This window comes from Dipodomys spectabilis, unplaced genomic scaffold, assembly GCF_019054845.1.
Source record: "Dipodomys spectabilis isolate Male_0828 unplaced genomic scaffold, ASM1905484v1 ptg000007l, whole genome shotgun sequence".
NCBI classification, from domain to species: Eukaryota; Metazoa; Chordata; class Mammalia; order Rodentia; family Heteromyidae; genus Dipodomys; species Dipodomys spectabilis.
Window position 1 is genome coordinate 2,485,554 of NW_024870684.1, and position 26,002 is coordinate 2,511,555.

At 37.1% G+C, this 26,002-nt stretch overlaps 1 protein-coding gene across 2 annotated transcripts in view; it reads left to right on the plus strand.

Annotated features, from left to right (window-relative positions):
• The window catches only part of Usp24 (ubiquitin specific peptidase 24), a 125,439-nt gene that overhangs the window by 9,184 nt on the left and 90,253 nt on the right, over positions 1-26,002 (plus strand). The window contains exons 2-7 of one of the 2 annotated variants that reach the window (XM_042699227.1): positions 13,754-13,919; positions 15,169-15,236; positions 20,070-20,213; positions 20,822-20,944; positions 24,544-24,579; positions 24,929-24,994. In XM_042699227.1, the coding sequence (XP_042555161.1) occupies positions 13,754-13,919; positions 15,169-15,236; positions 20,070-20,213; positions 20,822-20,944; positions 24,544-24,579; positions 24,929-24,994 (603 nt within the window). The remainder of the gene's footprint in view (positions 1-13,753; positions 13,920-15,168; positions 15,237-20,069; positions 20,214-20,821; positions 20,945-24,543; positions 24,580-24,928; positions 24,995-26,002) is intronic. The other variant, XM_042699235.1, reaches the window with a different exon arrangement.

Consider the following 26,002-nt stretch of genomic DNA (forward strand, 5'->3'; position numbering starts at 1 on the left):
TAAAAAAAAGCTTTAATTAGCTTTTATCTAACTGAAATATGGACAACAATATACTCTTTCCTAGCATATAATTGGAAGTTACTCTTAAAATCTAGAAATCACCAGATGCCTGTGGCTCACACCTGTAATCCTAGCTATTCAGGAGGCTGAGATCTGAGGATCATGGTTCAAAACCAGACCAAGCAGGAAAGTCCATGAGACTCATCTCCAATTAATCACCAGAAAACCAGAAGTAGTACTGTGGCTCAAGTGGTAGCGCACTCGCCTTGAGCTGAAGAGTTCAGGGGCAGCACCCAGGCCCTGAGTTCAAGCCCTATGACCCACAAAAGAAAAAAAATCAAGAAATCATATATTATTTTCTATTTATGTACAGTTTATAGTTATTTCTAATTATCCAAACTGTCTTAGGAGATGTGATTCAGTAGGACTTGGCAAATTTGAGTCCCAAAATAAGTGGCACTCAGAGTTAGGTACTCTACTCTGCTCCTTTTATGTGTACTCCTCAGCATTTTGCCTGTTGGATGTTTTTAGGACATTTTTATATATGACTCCATTATTATATGTTTTCATTGACCTTTGGATTATTTGCCAGCTTTTGAAGGCTCTCAAAAGTTTGTGACTATATTTGAAAAAGAGCTATCTTTAGAGGTTTTGTTTTTGTTTGGGCCAATGAGACAGAATACAGACATATACTTGTCCCACACTGTTGGTTACTTGTGTTCCTGGAAGCAGTGATACTAATTGGTCTCTTGCTATTCTCCAGACAGTCCATTTGTATGCTCAAGGATTGTACTCATTTGACTCTTTTTGTCTTTTACCTACTTTAGTATAATCTTACATCTGTGTTTGCTTGTTTTTAATAAGGTGATAGAGCTATTTCTGTGTTTTTTAAAAAAATTAAATGAAAATAAACCCTTAGCTATGCATTAAATAATAATTGGTTTCGATCAAATTCAAATAGTAACAGCAGACATATAAGTAATACTTTGGTTACCAAACGAGCTTTTATTTCGCTGAGAATTGTATGCTAGGCATTGAAGTATATGCTAGGAATAAATATGATGATGAACAAATCAGACATTGTCCCCTTATTACAGCCATGAGCCTGGTAGATTTCTTGTGTCCTAAGTATAATAAATTACAGTATTTGATTTCAGGAACTAGAGACCTTAAAGTTGTGGGTTAAATATGAAAAAGCTTTGATCTCAGAAGCATTTGGGTAGTACAAGAGTTTTTCTGATATAATTTGATCTGTGGTGGTATTCATTGCCAGGAAACCAATGATAATTCTTTTGTGCCATGGAATGTAATACAGAGTTAGTACTTGTTTACTTGCTGGATGTTTAATATTTGTCATTTGATGTTATTACTTCTTGTCCTGAAAGCGTATATGTATAAGTTTTTCCCAGAAAAGGGAAATTGCTCTAGAAACCAATCTTATTTTAGGCTAAAAGTTATGTTTTATGATTGTTGATAATGCAAAATTTATTTTAAAGCTACAACAATGTTGGGAATTTTTAAAAGACTTATTAACAATGAGGGAAATCACAATTATTTTGTAAATGGAAACTTGTCTGTGATTTCTAACACAAATATTAATGTTTTTATCAACAGTTTTGTGGCTTTATATTAGAATGGACTGCTAAAATAATACTTTTAAATATTATTTTCATTTTGTGAGATTTATTTCTTCTGCTTGCTTCCCTTGGAAGTGTTCTGGTGAAATACAGTAGCAGCAGATCATCTGTATTTCACTAGTAATAGTTAAAATAGACTCATCCACATGCAGAGAAAATGTAAGGTATCTATTTACTGACCAGTGTTATTCAATCTCTATTGAATTATACTAGTCAAAAAAATATATTGACATTTGTAGCAAATAAGAAACTTGGGTTTGCTTTTCATTATTCTGAGCTTTATTTGGCTAAAGTATAAAACACATCAATAGTAAAAGCGTTCTAAATGTTGAGGTTCAAAAATCAGAAGTAAGTTTCTCTGGATTCATCCAGTTCATAGTGTTTTTAATCTGTAGAGAAATAAGTAATACTAAGATTTCTTAACAAGATTTTTACTTTTTAAAATTACCTGGAAAATTATCAGGGAAATTATCAAGAGAATTGATTATATTTTTGCCATTTGCTCTCCTTATTCCACTTAAAAGTAAGATGAGCACCAGTGGCTCATACCTGTAATCCTAGCTACTTAGGAAGCTGAGATCTGAGAACCTTGATTTGAAGCCATCCTGAATGAGCAAGTCCACAAGACTCTTACCTCTAATAAACTACTCTGAAAAAGCTGGAATTGGCATTGTGGCTCACATGGTAGAGCTCTAGCCTTAAGAAAAAGAAGCTCAGGGACAACACCCAGGCTTTGAATTCAAGCCCCAGAACTGCTCCCCTCCCCCAAAATTAAACATTATAACTTTAGTGATAAATCAGAAATGCAAAGATGGGGTGGAAGGTCTCATGTAGATATTGTGGTGTCAAGTCTTGTCCATTTAAGGATGAAGACCTTGACTCTGGACTCATTAATAAAGTGAGGAAGGGAGTTCAGTCTTCTGCATTCCAAGGTATATTTTGCTTAGTTTATTATGTTTTTCTGTCATGAGGAAGTTTCTAACTACAGGTCATCTTTAATACATCACCATTTCCTTTGTTAGATATCATGTAGTGAATGGATAGGGACATAGTTACTATTGAAATTTTGCTTTCTCCTTCAGCACTTTCTACAGCAATTACTCTTAAGTTTATAAAAGTGATGGAAGCTGAGAAAGAGGTGAAGGTCAATCATTTCTGTATATCTGACCTTCCTGCTACCTGAGTCTTATTCATAGGTGACATCAACACTGAGTACTTAAACTTCAAGTGTAGTTTAATCCCAGATACTGGGGAGATAAAGATGAGGAAGATTGCATGTGATTCTAGGCCAACTCCACCAAAAGGTTAGGAAGTCTCTTATCTCAATAAAAAAGCTGAGTATGATGGTATGTGTCTGTCAGCCCAGCTACACAAGAGATGCAAGTAGAGTTGTCCATCAGGCCAGCTTAAGCAAAATTGATAGACCTACCTGAAAAGTAACTGAAGCAAAAAGGACTTTGTGGCTCAAGATGTTGGAGCTCCTGTCTAGCCTTATGCTCAAACTCTAATAGCCTTGTACTTTTCCCACAAAAAAGTCAGTATACCCATCTCTTGAGACAATATGCTGCCCTATTTACTCTTTAAAATTTGTGACCTATAGTTCCTTAAAACTTTATTCTGGATCTTTTTTTTTGTCAGTGGTAGCTCAAGTCAAGCACTCTACCACTTGAGCTACAGCGCCACTTCCAGTTTTCTGGTGGTTTACGGACTTTCCTGACCAGGCTGGCTTTGAACCTCAAGCCTCAGATCTCAGCCTCCTGAGTAGCTAGGATTACAGGTGTGAGCCACCTGCGCCCGGCTATCCTGGACCTTTTGAAAATGAAAATAAGTTGCACATACAATATTCTCAAATATTATGTATCTTCTTTACTTTCATTGAAAGCTCATTGAAGATAGAAATTTCAGAGCGTTTTCAAATACATTTTCTTTAGTTCTTAAAATCCATGGTAGTTATAAGCAAAGCAAAAGGAATTCTCTTAGGAAGTAAAGATGTACATAGTAACACCTGTCTGGTAGGTCTTAGTCAAAATTGCTTGGAGATAGACTTCAGTTGAGCTTTCATCTGCAAGAAGGAAACAAACAGTAAAAATGACCTAAAAACTTGGTCTCTAACCTTGAGGTAGAGGTTCTAGGGTATAGTACAAGGGATTGTTGTATAAGCAATCTAGGTATATCATAAAAAATAGGCGTTGGAAGTTGAGTGGAGAATTAAATATAAGTTCATTATAAAACAATCTAATTGGGAAATCATAGATGAAAATTCAATGTAAGTCAACATTTGAGGTTATGGAGAGAGAAGAAAGTGCTGTAAATATGCCACACTCTAGTGCCTGATCAGAGATTCTGTGTCCAGAATCCCTTCCTTTCACTTTCATTTCTACAAGTATTTATCTGGTGTTTAACATTCACTTATTTATCAACCATATACTTATTGGACACTTATTCTGTATTGATGATGCAAACAAATGTTGTTTGGTACAGCGTGTATACCATAGTGAGAGGAAATGGGGAAAGAAGAAAAACAAGGGAAATGTAGAGTGTCAGCTTAGAAAAAAGTCAAGTAGGCAAAGGGAGAGTGCATGCTAGATAGGTAGATATGACAAGGGCTGGTGGTTTTAAAATAGATCATTGAGGAAAAGCTTCACTGAGAAGGTCATAGCTGAACACTGGAGAAAGGGAGGGAGGGCACTGCATGATTATATGAAGAAAATACGCTCTAAGTTAGGGATTGTCAAGCTTTTATGAAAAGGGCTAGTCAGTATTGAAGGCTTAGCTGGTCATACAATCTCTATTGCACCTCCTCAACTGCTGTTGTCATATGAAAGAGGTCATAGATGATTTGTAAACAAATTAATAGCTCTATGTTCAAATAAAACTTTACTTAAAATGTAGATAGTGGAAAAAAATAGGCAGTGGACCATACTTTGTCAACTTCTCTTTAAGTGGAAGCAACATCTAATACAAAAACTATGGGTAGGAAAAAGCAGGGCTGATATGTTGTAGCTACAGTAGGGAATGTCTGTATAGTTAGAGATCAGCTCCTTACTATACTGATAAGTTTTTGGCAGAGCAAGGAAGGCATTGAAGATTTTAAACAGAGATAATACCATTTGGTAGGAAGGATGAGGAGGTTGTTTTGGGCATGTTAATTTAAGATACCTGTTACATATCCAAGTGGAATTGTCACAAAGGTAGTTGAATATATGTGTGGAGTATAAGCTTTCAGCTTAGGGACAGTATTCAAACCATAAAAGCATGTATTCTTGGAGGAGGCAAAAATTGATTCTTGAGAAAGTGATAAAACATGTCTTAGATGTTACAAAGAATTAGTCCAAAATTGAGTCCTACCTAACAATTGTATTCCTTAGTATTTTAATTTCAAGGGGAATGGGGTGATTTAAGAAAACACTGTTTTAAGAGCTCTTTGGAAAAGTAATAATGAAAGCAAGGTTTAAAGTACATTCCAACCCAGGCAGTGAGAGGGTAAGTAGAGAAGAGGTTTGAGGACTGGCCTTGAAGGTACTGACCTTTGGAGACTAGTGATTGGATACTGGGAGTGAATTATGTATATTACATATGAACTTACGCTAAAGAATTTGCATGTTTTCTTGGGACTCAGCTTCAATACTCTGTCACATAGTGGGCTACCTTTGACTATGATTAGTGAGTTCTTTTGTTAATTGTGTTAAAGAAGCAACAAAATTTACCATCTTAGCCTTTTTAACTATGTAGTACTATTAAATATATTCAAATTGTCATGTAACATTATCTCTAGAATTTTTTTCTTGCAAAAATTTGGGTAACATTCATCTTACCTCCATTTTACTTTCTGTTTCAGTGAGTTGGACTCCTTTAGATAACCTTATCTAAGTAGACTCAGATAGTACTACTTTTTCTGATTGGCTTATTTCACTTAGCATAATGTCCTCAATATATTCATGTTGTATAGTATGTGATAGGATTTTCTTTTTATTTGTCAGTCATTGGACTTGAACTCAGGGCCTGGATGCTGTCCCTGAGCTCTTTTTGCTCAAGGCTAGCACTCAACCACTTTGAGCAGAAGAGCTATTTCCAGTTTTCAGGTAGTGAAGTGAAGATAGGAGTCTCACAGACTTTCCTGCTTTTGAATATCAATCCTCAGATCTCAACCTCCTGAGTAGCTAGGATTACAGGCATGAGCCACCATTGCCTGGGTTGGATTTCCTTGTTTTTTAAGCTAGTAAGTCCCCTCATGTGTTTTCATAGCATTGAGTAGCCTGTTCCTTACCAGAAACTGTAATGTTTTATTTATTTACTTTCCAGAACTTCAAAAGCAGAATGTATTTGTCATATTCATAAATGCATTTACAGCCTTTAAAAAATTCTGAATGAGAATTGTATGTAAAAATAAAAGATAGAGGACCTTACTTTGAAGATATGATCCTTGAACTTGTTTTGAAAAAGTAGGAATTAGGCTAAAAGAGAGCATTAAGGACATTAAAGAGTATATTTAGCAATGTATGCTTTGCATCCAGGGGCCTTAGAAGTTAAGTGTGGAACTGAACTGAAACTGAAGGGGTTTGAAGGGTGGTAGATGCAGTTATCTATGTGGGTGTGGAAAGGTGGGGAAGAGCCTTGCCTGCATGCCAGTACCTGTAGGCAGCTAGAAGGTAATGGAAGTTTCTGTGCAAGTGAGGGGCTCAGACTCTGTGTTGCATGTTTGTTTTGAGGAAAGATTACTCTGGTGACGTTTGTGGTGGGGGCTGGGAGGACTGCAGTTATGAAAGTGTTGGGGTAATCTAAGCAACACACATTGGAAGCTTCAACTGAAGAAGTGTTTAGCTAAGAGAGACTATTCAGGAGCAATTTCTGAGATGGAATTATTGTGATATAATATACTGGTTGGGAAGGCAACAAAGTTTTAGAAATTAGGAATAATAGTAGAGACTACACACATTTAAGGTAGAACTCCCTGTTTTGTCTGTGGGATATGTGAAGTACCAAGATTAGTCTAGCTGGGTGATAGAAGCACTCACCTGCAGCTTAAAGAGAGGCTCAGGCCTCTCTGTTGTCTGTTCTCTCTGCTCTGCTCTTGTTCTCTGCAGCTACACGGATTCTTTTCATCTGTGCACTAACACTGCAAACCAGGCTCTAGTCTTTGTTTCTCACTGAGGCAAATTAAGATCTGTAGAGGGATTCAAAAGCTATTTTTACCACACTGCTAGCAAGTGGTGGTTATAGAATCCATATTAAGATCTATTGTGTAGGAACACATAGTAAAAGAAATTTTACCAAAATTAAGAATGAATGCAAATTGCCTGTGCTAGTGCTTTGAAAGTAATTTTAGTTGGTAATTTCTTGCTTTTTCATATCTTGCTTGTGGGTACACTGTGCAAATTCCGTGTTTTTGTAAAAATATTTTTCCCTCCATTCTAGAATGGTGCTTTTTCAGGCCCGAGCATTCTGCATGTTTTAAGAGGTATTGCAGTACTTCTTAATGTAGCCTCTCACACTTGAGAAAACCTCAAATTAAATTTTTATTCCACTCTGAATACATAATGACTGTTGTTAATAGGTAAGAGACCAGAAGAAATGTGACTTTGGGTGAGTTATCTTATATGAGCATCAATATGCCTACTTAAAGAGGAGGAGGAGATTTTTACTTTAGATTGGGGAAAAATTAAATTATATTAAATATATACATTCCAAGTTTTCCTTTGCAACCCACTCAGTTTATTCTCACCTTAATTAGTGAAAATCTCTTTTGCATATCTTTGTTTTTCTGTGCTGTCTGTTAAAACTGAATGTTCATTGAGGGGATGCCCTAAGGAATTGCAGCTACAGTTACCTGCTTTCTTATTCCTGAGATTGATGTTCTGTTTGAAAAGGCATTCCAGGAAAATAGTTTGCAAACAGACAAGACACAATGTGTTAGTAGCTTGGGGACTGCTTGTCTAACATCTTTTCTTTTTCCAGAAAGCAATATTTTAAGAAATATTATCTCTACTTTGAACAAAACAAATGATTACCAGATCTGCAAGTCACTGCCACTGAATTGCTTCTGAAAAATATTTTGTAAATAAGGCTGACAGTTAACATTTAATGAAAGTTATTATAAATTAATGACTTTGAATCAAATGTTCGTGTGTTCTTGTTTTTCCTTAAACAAGAAAAAATGTATAGAACTAATTTTTGACATAATGGAGCTAATTTTTTTTTTAATGCATGGCAGGTGCCAGTGGCTCATGCCTGTCATCAGTAGGCAGAGAACTGAAGATTGTGGTTTGAAGCCAGCCCAGGCAGGAAAGCCTATGAGACCCTTACCTCCAGTTAACTACCAGAAAAGATTAAACTAGAGCTGTGGCTCAATTGGTAGAGTGCTAGACTTGAGAGAGGGAGAGCGAGCGAGAAAACCTCATGGGTAGCTCCCAGTCCCTGAGCTTAAGCCCAAGGACTGACACACACAAAACAATAATAATAAACAAATCTGTTTAAAATCAACATGGAAAAATGATCTACCATCTTCATTTGTAGAAATTCTTTTGAGTACATTGTTGCCTAGTAGGATAGATTAATAATTATTGTTGGTATTAAAATAAGCCTCAAAATTGTCAGTCTCTTACGCACTAAGTTGAATAATTTTTACCTCTGTTTGGTGAGTCAGTGGACAGATAGAAGCTTATTTCTGTACTGTCAGTAAAAGTACTTTTGCAAGAATGTTTGATTTCTTTTACCAAAGAAGTTTTACATTTTAACAATTCACCATTGACAAGTTCAAGAGTAGTTCCTTTGTCTTTTTAAAACTCAGGAGGCTGAGATGTGAGGATTGTGACTCAGAGCCAGCTTGGCAGGAAACTCTTATCTCTAGTAAACTACTCAGAAAAAGCCAGAAATGGCACAGTGGCTCAAGTGGTAGAACATTTGCCTTAAGCAAAAGAAGTTCAGAGATAGTGCCCTGGCCGAGTTGAAGACCCAGGACTAGCAAAGAAAAAAAAAAAAAACAACTCACCACAAACAAAACCAACCAGACAGCTTTAAAGCATGTGTCAATGTTTTTTGTTTGCTCTCAGCTCCAAAATAAGATTTTGTCAGTGTCGATATTAGTTAATTTTCAGTTTTCAAGTAGGAAGTTTCTGGATACCAAGTCATGACACATTCATGACTAATTCTATTTATAAGTGACAACATAAAAAGCAATAATCTATACATTAAACATAAACATCTTTGTTCTTATTTTTTGAGCACTCTACCACTTTGAACCAGAGCTACACTTCTGGTTTTCTGGTGCTTAATTGGAGATAAGAGTCTCATGGTCTTTCCTGCCCAGGTTTGCTTCAAACTGTGATCCTCAGATCTCAGATCTCAGCTTCTTGAGTAGCTAGGATACTGGCATGAGCCACCAGCATCTGGCTGTGAACTTTTTTTTTTTTTTAAGTGCTCTGCACTTATAAGCGAAATCCTTGGGATAGTCTAGTACCAGTAAAGCCATTGCCATGAGTTGTATAAAATAGCTTTAAAAAAAGAGATTTTATTACTAATACACCTAAAAAATAAAGCAATACTGGTTTTGAAATATAATCTCTGTTTTCTGCCTGGAGTACCACTTATTTAAACTTCTTCAATTGAAGAAGTTTAAATGTATCTGTTCTCACTTGCAGATTCAGAAGGATACTATGGACCAACTTACTTTCTCTTCTTTGTTACATTTCTTTACTTTCACATAGTTTTATTTTATAAAGGCAAGAATTTCAGCATTACTTTTGTCTCTTGGCACTAGGCATGTTGCCTGGATTAGCAAACTGTTGGATAAATAAGTTTATAATCACCTTAAAACCTATGTTCATTAATGGTTATTTTTGCATTATTTAGATTTGGCATCTAATATGACATAGTATTTTATATTCTAGAGTTATTACTACAAGTCTAATACGTTGTATCTATGGGGAGCTATTTTTTCAATAGGACAACCTAAGCTACTTTGCTTGTTCTCTCGCTCAATTTGTAATTTTGCCAAGAACAGGCTACTCAATGTGATGAGTCAAAATATTAAACCAAACTTTATGTGGGTTCCTGTCACTGTTTCCCTCTTCATCATCCCCTGACTCTGGGTTGGCAACAGCCTCCTCAAAATGTAATGCTGCTCTGTATGATTTGTGAAATCTTGTGTATTACATATCCCTTTCTTCTTTTTTGTCACAGTTTTTGGAGAGGCTTACATATACAGAGTTATACAGAGGGGAATTTAATTGTTACGTTTTCACACATTTACAATATATTCCAGTTCCAATTAATTTCACACTATCTTTCTCTGTTCCCAAAACAATTTTAACAGATTTCCTTGTTCTATTTTTGTGTTTGTAAACAATCTGTTTCAACTGTATTCACCCTCTACTTTTTTTCCTTTCCTCATACTCCTAAGTAGTCCCTTAGTTAAATTCATGTTCTGTATTTACACACAAACACACACACAGACACACACACAGTGGTACAAATGGATATATATGTATATATGTATATATATGCATACACATGTCCATTAGTATGCTTGTCTTCTGGGTCTAGCTTCCACATATGAGTGAACTCATGCAGTATTTTGTGGGTTTTTTTTCTTTTATTGTGAAAATACCGTACAGAGGGGTTTACAATTATATGGGCAAGGTAGCGAGTGCATTTCTTATAGTATTTTGTGTTCTGAGCTTGCTGTGCCTTAGTTGTATGTTCTCCAATTGGATCCATTTTTCTGCAGATGACATGATTTCATTTATGTCTGTGTCCTATTCCATAGGGAGTGAGTGTGTGCATGTATGTGTGTGTTTTGTGTAATATTTTTAATCTGTTGTTGGGTACTTTAGTTGATTCTCATTTGGTTATTATGAACAGTACAATAGACATAGATATTCAAGTGTATTTTTGGTATTTTGATTTACTGTCCTTTGGATATATGCTAAAAATGGTATGGTGGAGACAGAGGAGGTCTCTTTTTTGAGGAACCACCATACTGATTTCCATAGTAGTTATACAAGTTTACATTCCAACAGTGTATAAGGGCTTCTTTCTCTCTGAATTCTTCCTTTTTTTTTTTTTTTTTTGCCGGCCGTGGGGCTTGATCTCAGGGCTTGGGCCCTTTCTATGAGCCTCTTGGTACTCAAGGCTAGCCCTCTTACCACGAACTACAGTACCACTTCTAGCTTTTTCTGAGTAACTTATTGGAGATAAGAGTCTCAGACTCTTCCTGCCCAAGCTGGCTTTGAACCACAATCCTCTGATCTCTGCCTCCTGAGTGGCTAGTAGTATTAGGCCACCAGAGCCTGCCTGCCTTCCTTTTTTAAGAATAAGAATGTTACCTAGTTAGCAGGCAGCATATTCTTTTCACCTGTCAACTCTTATATTTTGTTTCTAGTTTAAAACTGTCTTAATGGCCATAGATACTATATTTTACAATAGATAATTTGAAGGGTAACTGTGTTTTAAAATTCTTAGATAAATTCATACACTCAAATGTTTAGTTACTACATAATCATTAAACTCATTTTGGGTGAGAAGAGTTGTTTTTAGACAAGATCTTAACTGTTTAGCCCCCTGCTGGTCTTGAACTCAAGATTCTCCTACCTCAACCTACTGAGTTAAAAAAACAACAACTTGGGGCTGGGAAGGTGGCTCAGTGGTAGAGCGCTTGCCTTGCATGCATGAGGCCCTGGGTTCGATTCCTCAGCACCACATCAGCAAAAAGAAAAAAGCTGGAAGTGGCGCTGTGGCTCTAGTGGTAGAGTGCTAGCCTTGAGCTGAAGAGCTGAGAGACAGCGCCCAGGCCCAGAGTTCAGGCCCCACGACTGGACCCAAAAAAAAAAAAAAAACCAACTTTATGGGGCATCGGTAGCTCATGCCTGAAATCCTAGCTACTCAGGAGGCTGAGATCTGAGATCTATGTTCAAAGCTAGCCCAGGCAGGAAAGGTCTGTGAGACTCTTCTCTCCAATAAACCACCAGAAAACAGGAAGTTGTGCCATATCTCAAATGGTAGAGCGTTGGCCTTCAGCTGAAGAGCTGATGTACAGCTTCCAGGCCCAGAGTTCAAGTCCCACAACTGAAAAAAAAAAAAACAAAAAACAACAGAAAAAAAACCTTGAAACATTTTTTTCTTTTAAATGAAACTAGACCCTCACACATGTAAACAAACACTTTATTACTGCACTTAAGCTCTTTTTATGTGTGTGCATATGTGTTGTGTTCACAAGCACATACATGTAGGTCCTTTCCCTCTGTCTTGAAGTTTAAAGCTTGGGCGCTGTCCTTGACGTCTTTTTGCTCAAGGCTAGTGGTCTACCATATGAGCCATAGCTCCACTTGCAACTTTCCTTGGTGCTTAATTGTAGATAGGATTTTCCTACCTAGGCTGGCTTAGGACCAAGATCCCCGGATCTTAGCCTCCTGAATAGCTAGTATTACAGGTGTGAGCTACAGGCACGAGGCTAGTTTTTATAGGGATATTAATATGTAGGGGTGTGTGTGGGGGTTGTGATATCTTTGTATATTATTGTAAGCTGGTAAAAATATGTAAAAGTTACCACAAGTTAGAAATCTGAAATCAAGATAACCTTGGTTCAAGTTTCCTCAGCCTGGGAGAAAAGTTTGTGATACTCCATTTGAAAAAAATAAAGCCCAAGGGCTGGGAAGTTGACTCAGTGGTAGATTGCTTGCCATGCATGCATGAGGCCCTGGGTTCAATTCTTCACCACATAAGCAGAAAAAGCTGGAAGTGGCGCTGTGGTTCAAGTGGTAGAGCGCTAGCCTTGAGCTAAAATGCTGAGGGACAGCGCCCAGGCCCAGAGTTCAGGCCCCACAACCTACAAAAAAAAGAAAAGAAAAGAAAGCCCAAAGGGTTGAAGGTACATTTCAAGTGGTAGAGCATTAAGTCCTGAGTTCAAACCTCAGTACAAGAAAAAGTCAACATTGTATCATTCCAGTTATATGCGATTTCTAAAATAGACAGATTAGTTGGTAGCTGCTAGAAGCTAGAGAGGGAGGGTAGAACAGAAACTGCTGATGAGTATGGGGATTTTCATTGTTCTGCTGCTATCACTGCCTTCCCTCTTCAGAATATTTTCATTTTCTCAGTATCCATTAGATTCTAACACTACATTGTCTTCCCCTTAGTCCTTGGCATCTCCCATCCTACTTTTCTCTCTGTGAATTTGACTGCCCTAAGTACCTTATTTAAGTGCAATCTTATAATATTTATCCTTTTGTTATGGGCTGGTTTCATTTATCATAACATCTTCAAAGTTCATCCATGTTGCAACATGTTTCAGAATGTTCTTTTCAAGGCTGAATAAAAGGAACCACCATACTGTTATTTCTAGTGGTTGCACAAAGTCTGATGGACAATGTATAAAGCTTCCAATTTTCCCTACATTCTTGCCAACACTATTGTCAGTATTTTTGATAATAGACATTCTAGGAGAGGTAAACTGTCTTCATCTGGTTTTAAGATCTGATGGTTAGTCTGGAAGGGGAGGATATGTCACAAGAGGAGGCCAACTGAGAGTAACTAGACTCACTGGCAGACTATAGGAGAAACTAGGAGGTAAAGGAAGAGAGAATATAGCCTGTCAAGAAGAGAGCTAGGCAGAAGGTCATATACTCCTGAGAAGTATTTGGAAAGGTCTGAAACATGGTTGATGGATTTAGTGGTTGAAACTGCAGTGGTGAACATAACAAGCTGTTTTAGGGCAAGTAGAGACTCTGGAATCTTGATTGGGATGTTTTCAGGAGTGAGTCAATGATAAGGAGATGAAAATTAGCAAATTAGATACATCTTTGAAGACATTTCTCAATGAAAAACAGGTGAGAACAGGATGACTGGAGATGAAGATAGGTTTGACATTTCATAATGAAGAAAGCCAAGCGTTTGTCTTTGGAAAAAAAGAGATCCTCTCTAGGGGGATTGGGATTTCAGAATGGTAAAGTCAAGACTATTCAAGATATTTCATTGAAATGTGAGTTTTGAGACAGATGGAACCCACATTTAGTATTAATAGCTACCATCATTTATCCTACTCTCTGCTAAATTAAATTTTTTTAGAGTAGTCTGTTGTCTAATTGTTATGTTTAATTTTTATTCCAATCCCTTTTTGCCAGAAGAATGATGAAAATGGAAACTGCTCAGGGGAAGGAATTGAATTCCCTACAACAAATTTATATGAACTAGAAAGTCGTGTTTTGACTGATCATTGGTCCATCCCGTACAAGCGAGAAGAATCCCTAGGCAAATGCCTGCTGGCATCTACCTACCTTGCAAGACTTGGTAAGCTTCATACCCCAGAGGATATGAGGAAGTTTTTGTCATAGGAGGCTGAGTTAAATCTTAGTTCTTTTTATTGTCTCTCTCTGCAGTCTTGGACAGATTATTTACTTATGTATGCCCCAAGTGGAATAAGAGCTTTGAAATGAATCTGCTATTTTTTTCTTACTTCTAGTAGGAGTGTAAGATTATTTAAAATTCAGTTGAAGAACTTCCACAAATGCTTGGAACACTCTAAATTTGTTCTCAGTTCAGGTTTGTTTTATGGTCTCACTTTCTATTCAGGGTTGGCATTCTGTCAGTTGAGATATACCTCCCCTTCCGGCTTTTCGGTGATTAATTAGAGTTAAGAGTCTCAGACTTCTACATGAACTGCCTCCAAACCACCATTTTCAGATCTCAGCCTCCTGAATAGGATTGCAGGTGTGAACCACCAGTGCCCAACTTGTTTAGTTCTGAAGAGAAGAAAGTAAGCCACTCTGTTAGTGCACTTTATGAGTTCCTGGGTTCAATCCCTGGCACTGAGAGAGACAGAACCATTATTATAGGATTTTTATTTTTTATTTATTTATTTATTTTTTGTCGGTCCTGGGGCTTGAACTCTGGGCCTGAGTGCTGTCCCTCAGCTCTTAAGCTCAAGGCGAGCACTCTACCGCTTGAGCCACAGCGCCACTTCCTATTATATGATTTTTATAATGGGTTAATTTGTTCATTCAACATTTATCTTATTCTCTATGAATTGTGCCAGACATGCTGTGTATTTTATTATTCATAGTTCAAATATTTTAGGAAAGGAGAAATGTCATTTTTCGTTTAAAAATATTTGTGTTTTTATAGAGCTGTTTAGGAAGACAAAAATGGCTAGTAAGTAGCTACTCTCTTTTATCTAGTCAGATCATGTTACAAATGAATATATGTAAGCCATTTAATTTTTGTTCAGTATTCATTTGGTTGAATGCTATGATTATTTCTCACCCTGTTACTTTACTAAAATGCATTATCAAACTATTTTTAAGTTTTATTTCTTTTTAAAATTATTCCAACTATTAATAATCCCTTAAGAATCAAGGTGCTTGTGACAAATAACTTCCATATGTAAGAATTTAGAATTATATATATATGTGTGTGTGTATATATATATATATATACACACATATATACGTATATATATATATATACACATATATATGTAATTTTGCAAAATCTACCTAAAAATCTAAATAGAGTATATCTTTTTTTTTTTTTTACCCAGGTCTTTCAGAATCTGATGAAAATTGTAAAAGATTTATGGATAGGTGCATGCCTGAAGCATTTAAAAAGGTAAGAAAAGTGTGCTGATCTGATTTTTTTGGGTGGTAGGGGGTTGAGATAGACAAGAGTTTTGTTTTAGTTATTTATGGCTAGTGTGTCAATGCAAATTTTGTTCAACTGGAGAATTGTCTAATATGAAAAAAACTCAGGCTGGGCTAACAATTTACTTCTATTTTTATTGCCTTGCTTTTGGTTGAATATAACTCTTCTGTTTAACTGGTGAAGAATATAGTAATAATTATACTACATCTTAGTCAACTAAGGATTATGGCACTTAGATTATATTTTCCAAAATATAAGCAGCTTTATGTGAAAGTCTGACTTCTTCCTGAAAAAAATGTATGCTCAGGAAAACATCTCTTTTTCGAGCCAGAGTGATAGCTGTGCTTCATTCTGGCCACATCTCTTAAAGAGCAGTTTTTCTTAATAATGGGAGTAGGAGATCACAGGAATTGTGTTTCTAAAAGCAGTCTGTCTCAGCATGATGCCTGTTTCAGAACAAGGGTCTTGAATCCTCATAATAGTCACTGCCGTTTTCCTCAGTAGATAACCAAGTGCCTAGATCATAGAAAGATCTTAGTAATCTTGGTTGAATGCATAAATGAGTCTCCTGCTGTCTTGTACTATTGGATTTTTGACATCTATCTTTTTTCTCCATGTGTAAGTAAGTCACTAGGACTACAGATGGGTATCTTACAACTCAGTAAAACACATTGTCCACTTGCAAATAGTTATTCCCATCTGCATTTTGATAGACTCACCCTTTATTAAAGATGTAAAAATAGCAAAATTGATTCAGAAACAATTGTAGCTTAGTCTTTAGGGGAAAAAAAAGGAGAGGGAGAATCTTTTTTTCTTTTTTTGTGATCTGTCATGGGGCTTGAATTCTGGGCCTACACCCTGTCCCTGCGCAAGGGGAATACTCTACCACTTGAGCCACAGCACCACTTCCAGTTTTTTGGTGGTTAATTGGAGATAACAGTCTCATGGATTTTCCTGCCAGGGCTGGCTTTGAACTGCGATCCTCAGATCTCAGCCTCCTGACTAGCTAGGATTAAGGTGTGAGCCATTTTCACAGAAGCCATAGTACGTGCATATATTTACAGAAAAGCAAAATTCAAGTATATTAAAAAATCATGACAAAAGGACTTGTTTATTTAAGAAAGGCAACATTGAGGGCCAAAAGTCCAGAAAACCCAGCATTAAGTCAATTTACCAGCAAGTTGCATGGTTGGGCTATTATACACTAAACTGATTGGAGGTGCTTCAGAGGACTGTTATATATTCTGCCTTCAACTGATAGTAGCACTATATAACTAATGGTCAAATGGATATTGGTTAGTTTCCTCCAAAACTGAGCACAAAGCTACCCTGAATAATGTGATTCAGTTTTGTTTATGTATAGGTGTTAAGTTCTCTCAGAGCTATTAAGAAGATTATCTATTAATTCCACCCTTTTAAAAAACTTTTAGTGTATTTACAGATTGTACAACCATCAATCACTACAATATAATTCCTGAACATTTTCATCATTCACTCCAAAAGAAAGCCTGAGACTTCCAGTAGCTGTTCCCCTTATCCTTGGCACCCACCAGGGATTTCTACTTTGCCTCATGGCAAAGTACAAATGGCTCATACAATATGTGGTATTTTATGACTTTCTTCTTTCACTTAGAATAATATAAGACTATTTTATTGATTGAAACCTTCTCTACCAACAACACTTCCTGGTCCCAGTGATTTTTTTTTTTCCCCTAAAATAGTAGAGCTACAGGGTTATGTTTGCTTTTAGGCCTAGCTTCCAGAAAACTCAAGGATTTATATCATTGGCACCACTTCTAGCTCTGTTTCCTGATATGATGACCAGTTTTTTTCTCTCTTTCTCAGGCTTTTCTTAAAAACTGCCTCAAATGTTTTTAGATATAAGGATCTGAATAATTGAGTACATGACTGAAGTACAAAAAGCAGCTTTGGGGCTGGGAAGGTGGCTCAGTGGTAGAGTGCTTGCCTTGCATGCATGAGGCCCTGGGGTCGATTCCTCAGCACCACATAATCAGAAAAAACTGGAAGTGGTACAGTGGCTCAAGTGTTAGAACGCTAGCCTTGAGCTGAAGAGCTGAGGGACAGCGCCCAGGCCAGAGTTTAGGCCCCATGACCAACAACAATAAGAACAAAAAGCAGCTTTGCTGGCTGTCATTTTTTTTTTTGTCGGTTATGGGGCTTGAACTCTGGGCCTGAGCGCTGTCCCTCAGCTCTTCAGCTCAAGGCTAGTGCTCTACCACTTGGAGCTACAGCACCACTTCGTTTTTCTGGTGGTTTATTGGAGATAAGAGTTTCATGGACATTCCTTCCCGGGCTGGCTTTGAACCGCGATCCTCAGATCTCAGCCTCCTGAGTAGCTAGGATTACAGGCGTGAGCCACCGGCACCCGGCTGGCTGTCATTTCTGTGTTACTCCCATCCCACCTTCCAGCTGATGAGGAAAACAATCTCAGTCTGGCCATAGTAAATGGTTACATTTAAACCTGTGTATACATTTCTCACAAAGTGCCACCTGTCATTCCCAGTTCTGCTAGAATGTAGGCAGAACTACATTTTGTTTTTCTTTTTCTTTTTTTGGGGGGGGGGAGGTAACCATTTCTGGAGCTTGAATTCAGGTGTCTGGGCACTATCCCTGAGCTTTTGTGCTCAAGGTAAGTGCTTTACCACTTGAGCTATAGTTTAATTTCCAACTTTTTGGTAGTTAATTGTAGATAGATTATAGCTGATAGATTGTTAATTGTAGCCTCTTGGACTTTCCTGCCTGGGCTGGCTTTGAACATTCAAACACCATCCTCAGATCTCAGCTTCCCAAGCTAGGATTATAGGTGTGATCTACCAGCACCCTGCTCAGAACTGCATTTTCAAAGTAAAAAATAAACAAATGAGATGACTTGAATAGTGCTTAATCCATTTTTATTTTGGAATCAGATGATGCATCCTAAGGCCTAATTATGTTTCACTTTATTGTACTATTTAATTTTTAAGTATCAGAAGAATACATAGTCAAAAATGTTTTTTTTTTTTTTTTTTTTGCTGGACGTGGGACCTGAACTCTGGGCCTGGGCGCTGTCCCTCAGCTCTTCAGCTCAAGGCTAGCGCTCTACCACTTGAGTCACAGCGCCACTTCCAGCCTTTTCTGCTTATGTGGTGCTGAGGAATCGAACCCAGGGCCTCATGCAGGCAAGGCAAGCACTCTGCCACTGAGCCACCTTCCCAGCCTTATAGTCAAAAATCTTGCCCCCCAAAAATGTAACTTACTGGTTTTTGTAAAATAAATCTTGTGATTATTTTTTTTTTTCTTCAGTTGAACTAGTAAGTGCAGCTAATCTGGAACAGAGGTTTCTCTCTGCATCTGCTGAAGTTTGGGCTCTTTCAAGCTATTCTTTATTGAAGAACTATCGTGGGTCCTGGGTGAAATTTTTATTACCTGATATTTTCCCTCTGAAGGGAAATCTTACAGAAACATGAAACTGGGCCAAGCATGACAGTGCATGCTTGTCCTATCTGCACTTTGGAGGCTGGGCAAGAGAGCAAAAAGTTTAAGGCCAGCCTGGATTATTAGTGAGACTGTCTCAAAAAAAGAAAAAGAAAACCCCAAACAATGACAGAAAACATGAGCATTATAGCAATATTCCTTTGAGTTCTCATTCCTTGTTCTGGAATTTTTTCCTTAATTATTTTTCCCCAGGAATAGAAGACAGAGGACTAGCAAGATACAATTCCATTACTTTCTAATGAATTTTAGAAGCTATCTGATTACAAGATAGATATCTGTTTTATATTTGATATTTAAGAAAATATTTGCACAGTAAATCACTATCTTTCATTTAGAGTTATTTTAGGTTTAATCATTTAAAAAGTTGAGTACTAATTTTGGATATATGAGAAAGGAAAATGAAATTACTTAGGTATATCTAAGATGTGTCACATTTAGAGTTCTGTTCCCATCCAGTTAGTAGGTGAAAAGATGCAGTCTTATATATGTTTTTTTGTTGCTTGTTGTTTTGTTTTGTTTGCTGGTCCTGTGGCTAGCACTCTTATCACTTGAGTCACAGAACCACTTCCGGTTTTTTTGAGTAGTTTATTGGAGATGAGAGTCTCACGGGGACTTTTCTGCTGGCTTTTCGGGCTGGCTTTGCACCACACTTCTCAGATCTCAGCCTTCTGAGTAGCTAGGATTACAGGCATGAACCACCTGCGTCTTGCTGCAATCTTATCTCTGAGATGGGAAAAATGTGGAAAGCATGTATATCAGAGTCCATGGATCACAGCATCTACTTGTATTCCAGAAGGACTGATTAAGTATTGATAGTCAGCTACCAAATCATTAATATTGCCTTGACATTCATTAAATGCTGTCATGTTTGTTCTATCTTTGGATCCTTGTAACATCTGTGGGAAATGGGCAGGAATTCAATCTCATTAAAGATTAGAACTGAGCCTCTGAGAACTCCGATAAATTTCCCTGTGTCCACACAGCAGTAGTTCCCACAGTTGACCTAAGGTTTTTTACTTGCTTGTACACTGTTCTTCCCTGATAATAAGTTTTAAAAAGGAGTATTTCCTTTTTTTTAAACAATCTGCTTTAATGCAAAGGAATTAAAATTCAAAAGCAAAACTTTATGTTGACTTTCAAATTAAAAGTGAAGGACTATAGCTATGGATCTTCAGATCAATTAATTAAAAATTATTCTTAATAAACAAAAGACTAAAGCAATTATCTCTTGGTTATTTAGTGTCAACTTGATAAACTGTATTTTTCTTTTCTCAAGTTAGACTCTAGACTCTTATTTTTTTGTAGCTCCTGACATCAAGTGCCGTTCACAAGTGGGGTACTGAAATTCATGAAGGAATCTACAACATGCTGATGCTATTGATAGAACTGGTTGCAGAAAGAATAAAACAAGATCCAATTCCCATTGGGCTTCTGGGTGTGCTTACAATGGTATAGTATCTCTAAAATGGAGTATTTTTCTTTGTGTTTTGATTTTACTTGAAATACTTGCTATTAATTGACTTGTAATGAAAATGAATGATAATTTTATCATTAAGCCTATTAATTCAGCTGTTAGTAGTCCTTAATAATTAAAACAGAGCAACCAAACTGTGTTTTGAGTTTGACATAATTTTCTAATGTTAAGGAATTTGTCAGCTTATAATTTTATGAGCTGAAATAGTTTTCCCTTACCTCCCCTGGTTATTCTCATCTTAAATGTTGATATCACTTGGCTTCTGCCTTTTCCCCATTTGTTCTTTTTCTCATAACTTTCTTCATTGCCTCTGTTTCCCAGCTATACCTGTGACAGCCCTGGTACATTAGGGGTAGTGGCTTCACCTTTTGGGTCTCAGACCTCTCATCCTGTTAGCTCCTTCTCTCCCCAGAGTGAACATGAGTAGGCCAGGGGAGCACCACACTAGTTGACTGCTTTGTCACTATTCCTAAACAACTCCATTATTGAAAGAGTACAAGGCTATATTTTTACCTTCTTTTCTAATGCTAATGTGTTGCTATAGAAATAGATAATAATGTTGTTCTGTTCTCTTTGAATCTAGGCTTTCAATCCTGATAATGAATACCATTTTAAAAACAGAATGAAAGTGTCTCAGAGGAATTGGGCAGAAGTGTTTGGAGAAGGAAATATGTTTGCTATTTCACCCATATCTACTTTCCAAAAGGTAAACATGGTTCTTTTTTGTCTTTTTATAGAGAGATGTATTGAAAAAGATTTCTGTGCTATAAAAATGATAATTTACACAGAGGGCTAAAATAATCTGAGGAAATGATGAGTATTCTATGTGGTTCATAGAACTGAGTAAAATATGTTCAGATGTTACATATTTTCCTGTAGCTATTAATAATAAGAATCTTAGGTGAAATTTTATTTAGTGAAATAAGAAACAACTTCAGTGTCCTACATACTATATTATCAACCTCAGTTTAATTGGTGCCCCACTTTCTTAGAGATAATTTAGAGACTGGAGTATTTGAAATAATTTGAAGTGACTAATTGTACCTTTAAAAAAAATGAAAGAAAATAACCCTACTAGTCTCAGATATAATTTTCTTTAAAACTGTAGCTTTTCCAGAACCAATATTTTATATCAAAAGGTCTGCAGTATGGCAGTAATTTTATACTCACAAGAAAATGTATAAATATTGCTCTAGCTCAAATATTGGTTTTCAAGAAATAGAGTCAAATGAGTTGATAGTAACTTTCCCATTGTGTTACTTATTGCCCAGCATCCATTTATCAAACACTTATTGTGTGTAGCATTGTTCCAGATTTTAGAGATAAAAATATAAACCAGTAGTCTTTGTCTTTAATATGGAGAATAATATTATGTTGCTCTTAGAGTGTAGTAGAGGAAATATGAAAACAGTCATCAGTATAATACATAGGACAACCATAATAAATATTGTGTACAGACAAAAGAGAGTTACCTTGTAGTTACCTTCATGGATCAGGCCATCTTTATAGGAGATGTCAGAACTGGGTGGCCAGAGCAGTGCATAGATACTTAAGAATTTAATCCCATTGTAACGCTGAGTTAAGTACTATTTCATCCTCTTTTGTATATGAAAAGCAGACACAGAGGTTAAATATTTGCCTAAGCCCCAATACTTAGATCTAAGTTCTTGGAATTAAGCTCTCTAGAGTCTGCTTTCTTTAACCATAGACAGAACTGCCTCCCAAAATAGCAAAATCTTCTCTGGTTTATTGTAAGTTTATTAAATAGTAAATTATATAAAAATTCTAAATGTAATGGTATGCTGTAGATACTTGTTCTTTTTTTTGGGTCCGGTCGTGGGGCCTGAACTCTGGGCCTGGGCGCTGTCCCTCAGCTCTTCAGCTCAAGGCTAGCACTCTACCACTTGAGCCACAGCGCCACTTCCGGCTTTTTTCTTTTTGCTTATGTGGTGCTGAGGAATCGAACCCAGGACCTCAAGCATGCAAGGCAAGCGCTCTACCACTGAGCCAACTTCCCAGCCCTAGATACTTGTTCTTTTCCCTCTGACTTCCACTACTGAGATGTGAAAGATTTCAGTGTTGTATTTCTTCTCAAGATCATAAAGGTACTCTCTCTCACCAATGCCTTAGATCCCTCTCCTGTTACCTTCTCAAGCATTTTGCTCCTTAGGTTTTCTAGTCCTTCACCAGTGTCCTCATGCTGGATCATTCCATTATATTCAACATGCTCTAGCCCTTGATTGCTATATCCTCTTTGGCTTCAGCATGATTCCTCTTCACCATACCTCATGAAAATTTCCAGGTCCCCTCCAATTCTAAATGAATTGACTACACAAAACCTAACTTTCATTATCTTATTCACCTCTGAACACTATGAAACCATGCTTCCTGTAATTACCTCCCCAGCATGCACAAGTACAAGCACACACAGCCATCTTCTTTGTTTGCCACACAGAATTCTTAGGCTTTGTATGCCTACAGAAGGTCTCAGTGTTGCCTCCCTGCCTTTATTATTCTGTTTTCAACCTATCCATAGTATCACCATCACTTAGGTACTTGAGCCAAAACTCAATTCCTCATTTTCCTTATCCCTTATATCCAAATAAACAGGTCCTTCAACTTAATCTCAACTATAACTCCAGTGACCTACTACCATCCTACTCCTCACCCCACCCATCCTGTCTGGTAACTGAGCAAGGCTTTAACTGGTTCTGGATGACTCCTCCCTACTCTCCCATTCTTTCATTACATTCTTAACAACTGCATAGGTAATATTCAAACATAAATACACAGCATGCTATTGCTCAAAACACATCCATGGCTCTCCTAGTCCCAGCCTACCAGCTTCTGTATGATCTGGCCTTCAGTCTACAGTCTCCTATGTTGCTCTCACCCTACTTGGAAAATTTTCTCTTAGTTTTTCAAACATAATATTCTTTTCTGCCTTTGGCATGACAGCTTATGTGAACTATTCTTTAAATGCTCAAATCTGTGACATCCTTTAGGTTCCAACTTAGTGACTGTCCATTAGAGGTCTTCAGTAACCATTATCCTGAGCAGAGCAGTCTCCTTATATATATACATACATATATATGTATGTGTGTATATAGATGTATATATATGTATATGTATATTCAAGGACCTTGTCCATATATATAGAACTTGGAGTGGGTTAAACTTCTCTATATGTGCTCAGAGTGCAGGCTCACTTTTATTTAGCACCAGAAGACACCATTTGGATACACTGTTAAGTGTTAACCTTTAAATTTTTTACCCCTGGGGGGTGGGGTGGGGTAAGGATGAGGGAAATGAAAGTTTTTATGATCTTTTATGATATTTCTTTTGAGGTCCGTAATACACACACACACACACACACACACACACACACACACACACCCCCTTATTTTTTACCCTTGGGGGGTGGGGTAAGGGTGAGGGAAATGAAAGTTTTTATGATCTTTTATGATATTTCTTTTGAGGTCCGTAATAAACACACACACACACACACACACACACGCACGCACGCGCGCGCGCGCACACCCTTGTCCTCTCAAGATCTTTTTTTTTGGGGGGGGGTGGGGAGGGCGGTCCGGTCATGGGGCCTGAACTCTGGGCCTGGGCACTGCCCTCAGCTCTTCAGCTCAAGGCACAGCACCACTTCTGGCTTTTTTTCTTTGTGCTTATGTGGTGCTGAGGAATTGAACCCCGGGCCTCATGCATGCAAGGCAAGCGTTCTACCACTGAGCCACCTTCCCAGCCCTTAAGATCTTTCTTTTAATGAGTATTGACACAATTTTTGTTAACTCCGCTAGAATATGAGCTGTCTGAAATCACATGGCACATCTGTTACCCAGTTGTCAGCACTATAAATGCCTAGAGAAGAAAAGAGGAAGGGAAGGCGGAGTTTTAGAAAGCTTGCTTAAGGGCATTAGTGCTACAGCTAGAATGAAAACTTTAATTACATAATATTTAGGTAAATAATTCTTAATTTCAAAAATACCACTTTCATAAAGAATTTAACAGAAGTTATCCTGTTCCTTGGAGAACTTGTCTGATCTCTGATGCCTCAAAATGCATATAAATATTCTACATTGTGGCAATTCCACCAAAACTCAGACATTACAAACCCACAATTGTATACAATAATGACAAAGTCTTACATTAGGGAAACAGTTGCAGAAACCTTTCAAAGTGATTTTTAAATTTTAATTTTTTTTCCTCTGACTTTTCATCTAGGATACAAGAAATATAAGGATTAATAGGGAAGCTTTTACATTAATGTCTCAATTTTTTATTTTCTCACAGGAACCTCATGGATGGGTTGTGGACTTGGTAAATAAGGTACATATTTCCACTAACACAGTTTTGTGATATCTTTCCAATTTTCTAATGACATTTCCTCGAGCTCCTATTTTAAACAAATGATAACTGGAGAATAATCAGAATGTTTCCTGGGGAGGTGTATTTTATAGTTTCCTCTCTTCTTGCATGTGCAATACATACAGATGAATCCCAGCTTTTGGAACTAGCATATCTGCATTATAGTATTGTAGCATTAGAATTTACCTTTCTGGTGATTCTACAGGACCATACAATAATATTGAAACACAGTGATAAAATGTTAGTACTAGTTGCTTGCTGAAACCGTATATAGTGTTTAAATTATTATTTGTATCTATTTTCTTTTTAGTTTGGAGAACTAGGTGGATTCGCAGCAATCCAAGTCAAACTCCATTCAGCAGACATAGAACTTGGGGTGAGTTAAACTTCTCACTATATGTGCTCAGAGTGCAGGCTCACTTTTATTTAGGTTGGTTTAGCACCAGAAGACACCGTTTGGATACATTGTTAAGTGTTAATCTTTAAATTTTTTACACCCCCCTGGGAGGGGGTAGGGGAAGGGGGAAGGAAATGACAGTTTTTATGATCTTCAGGAACAGAGAAGTCAACATTGCACATTTAACCCAGCATAGTAGCAAGCTCTGTAGCCTGAGCCTTTTCACCTTGACTAATCAAGCCATGGTTTTAGACCCAGGATGGAGCTTCCTCAGTGATAGTGGACCTCATTGTAGAGCTCCTTTATCTTCCCAGGTAACCTGTGTGAAGACAGTGGTGGTACGTGTCTTCCTGTGACTAGCTGTCCCAGTCTGGCCTTTACCGCTTCACTGTTTTGATGACTGGCACTTGTATCCAGTATTGTTATTTTTTAAAGTCTTCTTGAGTACTCTTAGATATTTACTCTTCTACCTGAGCTGTTATATCTGTAAGATTGTTACGGAGGCCAGTTTGGTATTATATGAAATGTGTAGGACAATGTGTAATTAGCCTTTTCTTCCTACTCAGAAGCACAGTATCTCTCTCACTTATTCCAGTAATGTTTTTGTACTTTTCTCCAAGTAAGCTTTTTGTTATTAAAGGTATATTTTACTTCCTCCCTAACCTCTTTGTTAAAATAATGTTTAAGATAATAAAAAATACAGTTGTAAGAAATGAAAAGAATGTTTACTATTCAACACTGTGAATTTTAGAGGTATTCATCTGGACCTATGCCAAAGTTTGACTGGTTAACATATTTTTATTTAAATTATAAAAATTTCTCGTAAGAACTCAAATAGATTGCCATCTTCATATCAGTTCCTCCTGTCCAAGGATTTTATTATCTAGTCATTCATTCATTTCATGACTTTAATTCACTCATAACTTTCTCGTCCCTTTTCTATTTTAGCTATTAAGCTTTATTGAACAAAGGGGCACATTGAAATTT